The sequence below is a fragment of the Sebastes umbrosus genome, chromosome 5, assembly GCF_015220745.1.
Source record: "Sebastes umbrosus isolate fSebUmb1 chromosome 5, fSebUmb1.pri, whole genome shotgun sequence".
Taxonomy (NCBI): Eukaryota; Metazoa; Chordata; class Actinopteri; order Perciformes; family Sebastidae; genus Sebastes; species Sebastes umbrosus.
In genome coordinates, this window is record NC_051273.1 from 20,218,618 (window position 1) to 20,228,581 (window position 9,964).

Sequence of the window (9,964 nt, forward strand, 5' to 3'; positions counted from 1 at the left end):
CGTGAATGAGGTCAGCGCCTCCTGGAGCGAGTCGGAGCTGAACCCTGTGGTTATGAAACAAGAGAAAGGCCCAGTTTTCCACAGGATGGGCAGCGAAGGACTTTTCCTGGCTTTGTCACAGAAGCCTGAGGTCATCACTCATAACAAATAAGCACTGCCAACACATTTAAATCAAGGCAGCCACCGAGGGTTCCACATAACTCCAACCCACAAGAGGGCTTGTTGCAGTAAAAATGACTAAGCTTTCACCAGATACAGGAGCGGAGATGATTCAAAAAAGAGGATCCTTCTTTTATAGGAGTTGCCTTGAAGGAAAACACATCCGGCAGTGGTTATATGACAAATATAACGACAGTTCCTTCCCTGAAACTGTGGTATGACGGGAAGTAAAATAGAAATGTGATTATCTGAAATGCTCTGGTGCAAAAATATAGCTGATCTCTGCTGCCACCAAGTGGTAGAAACACTGGTAACAGAAAACTGGAACAGAAGTTCCTTTTAATTTGTGTTTAATTTTCCAGCTCTGCTTAAAGCTTGAGTAGGAAGATTGGAGCAAATATGACTATTATTTTTATAAAAAGGTCACTATATCCTGACAGTTGTGCATGAGTCAGCTAAACAGTACACTACCAGATGTTTCTGAACAGAATATTGATTCATATTTGATCAGCGCTGCCTAGTTTGACCGCTTGATCGGAGTTTGCGAGTAATTGACAGCTGCCTCCGTTGAATGAACAGCCAATAGGAACGCTCTCTCTCGGAAATCTCCCTTCACAGGCTAGATTTTCTAAAGCCTGTAAACATAGCCATGAGGAGGTGCAGAAGTCTAGCTTTCTCTCAGAACACTTGAATTACAATATGCTGAAAGGTTATTATGGAATTTTTGCCCAATGATGCCAAAAATATTCTGCACACTGCCGTTTTAATGAGAAAAGCTTCCTGAAGAAAGTGTGTGTGTGTGTGACGGCTGTTAAGTCATGCTGATTAGCTTTACTTTGTGCAACACAGGTCTGTTCTGAATTATGCAATTCTCTGTCAATTAGACTCGGTTGTCTTTGTGCATCAAAAATACAACATGTGATCATCATGAAGTAGCAGGAGAGGGCCAGATTGAGAGAAAACAAACCACAAACTCCACCAGCAGGTATTTCCAAATAAATTTATTTTGTAATTTTATCCACTGTACAAAGCAAGCATGGAATCTTCTGGACACTGACGTGACTGAGCTGGAAACACAGATGGACCATTAATTTCCATCAAAGAAAGAGAAAAGATGACCTAGAGGGAGGAAAGAAACACAGTGACTCAGTTTGAGGGGGACATAACACAATGAAAATGACCTCTAATTTCTAGTTACATGCGTCATTATCCTGTAGGGTTAAACTAATTATCAGGACATCTCTCTAATAATCAGATCATGGTGCAGCAGCTGACATGTCGTACCACAGGTCTACTCCAGAGCCTTGACGATGGCCTCGTTGGCCTCTATGCTGATCTGAACTTCTGCCCTCGCTGCCTCGTCAGAAGCCCCAGCCAACTCAGAAATGGCCTTGTCCAGGTTGGCCTTGGCAGCCTAAGAATAGAAAGAAAAACAGAGTGTGCAACAATGAGAGACAGAACAGGAAAGCAAATGATAAAGCCCATAATTCAGATTTAGTTTGGTTGCAACATTAAACACGTCCTCATTACCTATCTTACTAAATGAAGCTTCAACCAGGCGGATTACTAGGGCTGGGACAATACACCCATCTCCCGATTCGATACTATCACGATACTTGAGTGCCTATTCGATATGTATTGCGATTCGAAATTACAATTTATTGCAATTTTCTTTTAACTTTAAACACTAGACCAAAAAGTTGAATCCTACACTTCTAGGGACTTTTACTTTGGAAAATATCTAGATTAATACAGTAAAATTGTTTGATTTTCAGCATGTATGTAGTCAGAGATGTCCTGAAGTCAAATATATCAGTCATTGTCAGGCATTATTAATTTTTTTCCAGCAACCCAAAAAAAAAAATAAATCAAAAAATAAATGTGTGAAACCCAAAGTGTTTCCCTACTTTACTAGATGTGTAGTGTTTACCACTTTGGATTTAAGATGTGAGGGTGCGAGGAGTCGCTGCGGTTTGTTTTGGTTGATGGATACGGAACGGGTATGACGTCACGTTACTCAGACTACAACTATAAAAGCAGTAACTTCCTTCTACCTCCGTATAGACTCAAATGAAGCAAATATATTGATTCTGGCATTAAAAAAATGGATTTCAAAATCGTAAAGAAAAATAAAAAAACGCGATACATAGGTGAATCAATCACCCCTACAAAGACTGCAAAGTTCATCCTAAAAACCTTTTTGGGGCCAGCTGTGATGTAAAAGTCAGAAAAGCGAGGCTGAGCAACAACAACAAGTCAAAAATGGGGAGTAAGACGAGCAGAGAAAATCCCCTCTGCCTCTTTGCTCTGAAAGCTCCATTTGTCACAGTAGTGATTAGAAACGAGAAATGCCAAACATAGCTGGAAGTTAAAGGTCTCCCAGTAGGGATTTGACACATCTGCTATAACTCAACAGTGACTGACCTTTCCCTCCTTATTAACAGCGTGGGCCCATGTGCATTTTCACTGCGGAGTGGAAAACGGCGAGGAAAAAAAATAACTCATTTACTGCTATGAAGTCAACTTGACAGTGACACTGGCGCTGCCCAAGGTCAAGACAGACGCCGCCGCGGCGAGCGCATAATAACGCAGCCTAGCATTAACAAGACTGACATTTAAACAAGGAGTCAACTATGAAGTCCAACTGCAACGCTGATCAGATGGATAATCATCAACTGGGAGGAGCTCATCAGCACAGAGGATCAAAATCTAGAGTGGGTTCAGAGAATAGTCTCTGCTGTCAAAGATCACGTCCCTGCTGGGACTCTAACCTGGACGAACAATCAGTAATTATGTATGCCTCAACCAATTGGATATGGACACCCATCACGCAAATATCATTCAACATAAACGATCCATAAAGTATTGACTGAGCCACACTAGACTAACACTGTGGAGACATAATTTGTTAACACTTAGTGGTCCCTGCTAGATGTTGAGAGTGAAAACACAAGCAGAAAGCTTCAATAACTTCACGTTTTAAATGTGACAAAGCATATATGTTTTTTAGAGCGCTTTCACAAGCCGTAGTCCGTGTGACTAGTCCGAATCAGAGTTTAAATAATACTTTTGGTTTGTTTTCTATTTAGTCTGTTTCAGTTTCACAGTGCACAAATTAAAGCAGACGAAATTTCCAAAAAATAAGTTGCTGAGGGGCGTGTACGAAGGAGCGAATTTATCTTTTCCGTCTCGAGAGCTGCCACTTTTATGAAGGGAATCGCTGACTTTGATGCTGTCAAAGATTCACTTTTTTTATTTGGCACTGATCGACTGCGCACGAATCCCTTCTCCTCCAGTTTATCTCAAATGATTTATAAACAGCACTAGTATTGTGGACTTTATTTATCATATTCTGTTTGTTCTCTTCGGCCCAGATGTAAAGCAAACATCAGACTTCTGCAGAAGTCCAGGTCCGTCCTCTACTACTCATGTTAACCTGTCCTTTACCTGTGTCCATCTCAACAAATGCCTGCACAGGCAGCCTGCGTTTTGGTTCGCTTGGAAACGGTCCAAGACCGCCTTTCACCAGCGGTCTCGGCCCTTTTGTTTTGGTACGCACAAGAGTTCGATTACTGCGTTCACAACCGCCTAAACAAACCGCACCAGAGTTCGATTGAAACGTACTAAGTATAATTTGTGACAAAAGTCGACTTCACATGTACTTTGAAGGGAAGCTACTGACTATCATTTATGAACTGAGTGATATCAACCCTGCAGGTGTAAACTTCATAAACACCATCATAATGATATCAAAGGAGAAATTAATCTTTTTGTTTGCCCACTTCTACATTGAAGTCAAAGTTCAGAGCCAACTGCAGAACAAAGCTGCTCGGGATTAAAAACACTCAAGGACGCCACAGGTACAAAGATAATTGCTGCGAGGTCTCCGCCGGTTTTGTGAAGCGAAGGTTAAGAGAGTAAGAGCAAGTCTATTTTCAAATAGAACAAAATGTGGAAAAAAAACACCAGTCTCTAAACACAGGGGATCAAAGGTCTGTAATTGAATTGCAGTGGACCAAAGGAAATAAAAAAAAGTTCAATTGGGTTTCTCAAAATAGGATTAAAAATCACATTATTGTTCTGACAATCGTGCTTGAAGAGTGAACACACGTTTTTTTAATAGTTTAAATAACTATATAAGATACCTTTCTTGGTTTTTAACACAACTTCCTTGTGATATTCTGAGTCTCGGTCCTCCCGTTCAAAGGCCGTGTTCCTTCTCATTAAATGCCACAAATATTGATCCCCAGCATTTATGGCTACCTCATTAAAAATACGTATCATCATAACCCATTACACCGTTTATAATGAGGAGATCAATACCATTACCATTAGTGAAAATCATTAAAGTAAGTACAGCGCTGCAGAAAGCAAAGATCACATGTACAACATAATTCAATACAAACAATTAACGCTGCATTAAATACCACTTTGTGAAACGTGTGTTCAGCTTGTGTCAAGAAGTGTTATTTCTTTTGGAAATGGATAAATTTACCACTTCATGTTATTGTGTCTCTCCTACTTCTCTGTATTGATTTTTTAATTGTGATGTTCTTGTACAAATTACATTTAGCTTTTCCATTTTGATGACTTCAGCTACACAGAAGTGTTTTATGGGATAACCCAAGCTAAAACGTGCTAGTCTTGCCCTCTCGTGTTTAAACAATGCAAACTACTAGGGGTGTAATGATGCATTCATCTGCATCGATACTGTATATCGATTCAATGATCAATGATACAATATCATCGATCCAAAGTGAAAATATCGATGCATAAACATCTTTAAGATACAAATTTATTTTGAAATTCCCACTTTATAGTTATTCTTTTAATTAAAAGTATAGATTGTTTTTCATTTAAATGTCCGGAGGAGCTCCGTAATAAAAATGTCAAATCATATTTTAGTTGCTTTTTGTGATGAAACTTGTGATTTACACCCCTACAAAATACCATATTGAATGTAATTTCATGGAGAATAGTCTGCATGGGAACTCATGCTTTCCTCAACTCTACAATGTAAACTTTTTATTACGACACTCTGTCAAACATTTTATTTAACATAAATATATCGTCATCTCTATGAGCTCCTCATTTTGGATTAATGTGGGCTACACAAAAAGCAACACACTCAGTAGTGCAAATAGGGTTTAAAAAAAAAAAAGGGTATCTAAAGAAAGAAAATAAAGATAAGAAAATATCTATTACAATATGCAAAATTATGATTTTTGATAAATTTATTTATCTTGATTTAGTAAAAATCTATAATCAAAATTGAGAAAGTGTTTGTAGATAAAATAAGTTTTGGCTAATGTAGTGAATAAAATACTTGACAAATTAAGAAAATTCATCACATTCATTCAACAATCCTGTGAATCCAATATTGCCAAAAAAAATTAAAAAGCAGCTCATTGATTTGCATTAATACATCCACAGATATTAAAGGGATAATAACTGTTGGTGTAAATTGTCTTGTAAAATATATTCAACATTTTATTTTCTGTATGTGGTCCTACTGCCCAACATTAGAGCAGAAGCCGCTCTAGTTTGTATGTGAGTGGAGTGATGTTGACATTATACTCACAGCGACGTCCAGCTGGTCCAGAGAAACACCCTCTTCAACTAGCAGTTGCACTGAAGAATCAGCGTTGACTGTTATTGACCCACTGCTCACTGCCGACACACACATACACGACAGTATAACTACACATGCCAACATACAGTCATCTTCACTGCGTTTTATAACCAATGATGCAAAGTGCATTATCATAGAGCCAGAACGTCCTCCCTCACTCTCAGGCTGTTCCACAGTGCACTCTCTCATCGACGGTTTCTTTCATCTATGTGACTGTGTATTCGGTCTACACTCTAAGCTAAATAAGCATCTACTATTGAATTTGTTCAGGAAAAAAAATGGAGGAACTCAATATTTTGATAAAGATAAATATTATTATTTTGTTAGCATTACATAACTACAGCTTCCATGAGTTTGAAACACACAAAATGTCAAATCCAGGTGGAAGGCAGAGCTATTTACTAGCAAAATCAGCTGCAAATAACTTAGAATATAGAGAGATTGACGCATGTATCAGCTTTTCAGAAAGATAAATAATAAAACACTTTTATTCCAAAAGAGTGGGGGAGAAACTTGGTGTACAAGATGTACACCAGCTTCTCCAGACTAAGACTTACATCACTAAGATCTTTAATGACTAGTCAAAGCAGATATTGACATTCGAGTAGCCGAGAAGCCCATTGGAAAAGAGAATCGACACCAAATTGAGATGGTACTTAATTCTAACAAATATCAACAACTGTAGGAATATGATAGGTGGTGATCTGATATTTTGGTTTGCTTTTAAATCATGTGTAGCAAATAATTATTGCAGATTATTTGCCTAAATATAGATGCCACTGTTTGGAGGCACCGAGGCATAGTTATTCATTTTACCAGCAGGAAAATTAAGTTGAGGCCCTTAGGTTAGGCCTAACCTTAGTCTAGGCCTGACCTTAGTCATTCATGTTTGTTTTTGTAAAGTAAAAACCTTACCAAAGAATTTGGTTGGGGCGCCATCGTCACTGAAGACTGTGACAATACCGGGCCGGAGCACCTGCAGGGTGGGTACGTGGGCAGGAAGGATACCGAATGCACCAGTGAGTGTGGGCACATCCACCTGTTTCACACTGGCATCTTTGAAAAACACCTGGAGAGAGAGAGAGAGTGGAGACAGGGGATGGAGAGATGCATTCACTGACTCATAGACAACAGTTCAACATTAACAAATAGTGACTGATCAGAGATGTAGCTGCAAAACTGTAGAATTTAGAGCACTATCAATGATACAACCAATGTCTGTCACCTTTGCATTTACTTATTATGCAACATCCGATCAATCACAGATTGTCAGAATCACACGCACAAACAGACTTAAAAACAGCTTTTTCCCCACTGCCATAAACCCCCTGAACTCTGACATCTCCTCTGTCTGAGTTGAACACGTGCAATGTAAATCTACTGTTACGAACGTGTGCAATAACACGTTGGTCATTTTTGTGCAATGTAAATACTGTAATTCTACTGTTACGGATATTTGCAATAATATGCTGATCACTCTGTGCAAATAATTATATGATGCTGTGCAATAATTATATAATTATCTGACGGACACTGTGTAATAATCTGGCAGAACTGTCATCTCATTAATATACATATTGTATTTTTATATTGTATTATCTTTTATATTGCACTCTCTTTTTTTATTGTGTTATCTTTTCATTAGCACCTATAGGATTGTCACAATCTAATTTCATTGTACTACGCAATGACAATAAAGGGCTTGAATGAATGAATGAATGAAAGACTATTTTGAACATAAAAATTAATAAAAACAGATATAAAATAATAACAAACAAAACAAGAGTAATAGTGTCCAAAAAAGGAGTAGGTAGAAGTAAAACTTATATTTCCCTATACCCCTTACTTATATGTCCCTACCCCTTTCTTGAATCTTGAAACATCATGCATACATTTTTGTTGTTAATGTATGTTTTTTTATTATTGGATCAAATACACCAGGTCTGCAGCAGACTGTGAGGTATAGACATGCAGCACTGTGTGAAACTGGAGGAGGAACAGTGGACTGAATTTAGTAAAGAGACATGAACCTCAAGGTTAGAGAGCATTTAACACACAGTGACAGCTTCATAATGGATTTAATCTTAAACTAACAACACACACTTGGAAACATATGCACACATTCCCTATATATAAGTTAGCTTAATGGAAAAGAGTGGTTTTGTAAAGTATACTTTGCCACACTGCTGGTCAAAGACAGTGAATGACAGCTAGCTAAGCTAATCCTTTACTGACAGTGTCTTAACTGTCTTTAAATACAAAACTATGCGTTGCAATAATTACATAAATCATGCATTAGTGCAAAACTGCTAAATGACCTGAGAGGGAGACTTCTCTGCAAACTGTGTCGTTGCATTTTGCACTAAGTTAGCTTTCTAGGTAGCTGGGCCTGTGGAAGCCTCGCCAGTAACGTTAGCAACCAGCTAGCTGTTACCTGTGTCGGGGAGGCGAAAGTGAAGGACATCTGCGGAGCTCCGGACACCGCCTCGGCGTAGCAGCGAGTCTGCCTCAGCACCGGGAGAGACCGGCGGAGAAACCTGGCTGCCATCATGTCTGAAAGTCTGGTTTTATTCTTCTAGTTCTGTGAATGACAGAGATCCTCTGAGTGGAGGCAGGCAGTCGGTGTGCGGCTCTGTAGGACAAGGACGTTGGTAACCTACCCATAAGGCTTTACGGTGGCGCAAAGGATGCAGGGTAGTGTAGTTTCTTTGTAAAAAAAATAACAAGCGTGCAGTAGTCAGCTTCAGTTAAGGTTGATTATTGTGGATTAGTTGTTATCTTCTTAGCAGCATATTGAACTCAAGTAAGTATTATAATTTTTAGTTAAAGAAACTTTAAAACAGTGTCTGTTACAGCTACTGAGTCATAAATACCCTTTTAATTATCGCAGGGTTTACATAGGAAAACATTTAGGGAGCAACAATTGAGTGACAGCCTCCTCATTCTCACTCTTTCACGCAGAAATGCGTAAATGTGTTAAGAAAAGAATACAGAAATAAACAAGTCTGGGGAAATAAATAAGGGGTGAAATGAAAAGGGAAAATCATAAATTAAATTAAATTAAATTGAAAAAAATAATAAATGCAAGAATAAATAAAACTTCTTGCATTAAAACTGAATACAAATAAATACATAAATAAATAAAAGGGAAAATTAAACAGAAGAATAAATAAATAAGGGGTGAAATGCAAAGGAAAAATTATGCATAAATAAATGCATAAATAAAAAAATAAATACATACATTTAAAAATAAATATAAAAATAAATACTTAAAAATTAATGAATAAATAGAAAATAAATACAAGAATAAATAAAAGAGAAAATTAAACAGAAGAGTAAATAAATAAAGTAATTAATATAAAGATAAATAATTTAAAAAAAGAAGCAAATCAAAACAGAAATTTTAAAAATGTCACATTTTATCAATCAATTAATGGCTACATTTATTTTTAATATTATTATGACATATTTATTTATCGAGTCATTTATTTATTTTCCTGTGTGAAGCTACAACACCATACAACACCAGTAGATGACGCCAACGTCATGTGTAAAACACACAGGCCGTTGCAGATAGGAACCTAATACTCTGGACTGGGACCAAGTTTTTGTTGCTCTTTTTTTATGGCACTGAATACCCCACAGACACACACACAGACATCTGAGCCTGATGTTTCACCATGTTGCCCACACCTGCAAGTGAGTGACTGACTATAACTAATTTAAAAGAAGTCAATAAAAGAAGTAAACAGCACAAAAGAGAAGGACCAAAAACTTTGCATAAATAAATACACAAATGCATAAATACATGAGTAAATACATACATTTAAAAATGAATATAAAATAAATAATATAATAACTGTAAAAATAGATTAGAAATAAATGCATGAATAAAAAATGCAAGAATAAATAAATTCATTAAAAATCAATACAAATAAATACATACATAAATAAAAGGGAAAATTAAACAGAAGAGTAAATAAATAAGGGGTGAAATGCAAAGGGAAAATCATGCATAAATAAATAAATACATTTAAAAATAAATATAAAATAAATAAAAAATAAATGTAAAATAAATACAAAAAAGTTAATGAATAAATACAAAATAAATGCAACAATAAATAATAGGGAAAATTAAACAGAAGAGTAAATAAATAAGGTAATTAATAAAAA

General features: G+C 36.8%; 1 protein-coding gene across 1 annotated transcript; it reads right to left on the bottom strand.

Annotated features, from left to right (window-relative positions):
* Window positions 1–1,145: 1,145 nt before the first annotated feature.
* On the bottom strand, window positions 1,146–8,451 carry atp5f1d (ATP synthase F1 subunit delta). Its single transcript, XM_037769946.1, has 5 exons — window positions 8,226–8,451; window positions 6,707–6,860; window positions 5,741–5,829; window positions 1,444–1,573; window positions 1,146–1,278 (listed from the first exon to the last, which is right to left on the bottom strand). Exons 1-4 carry the CDS (start codon window positions 8,340–8,342, stop codon window positions 1,451–1,453), a joined length of 483 nt encoding a protein of 160 aa, XP_037625874.1. The 5' UTR covers window positions 8,343–8,451; the 3' UTR covers window positions 1,146–1,278; window positions 1,444–1,450.
* Between the last annotated feature and the right edge of the window lie 1,513 nt (window positions 8,452–9,964).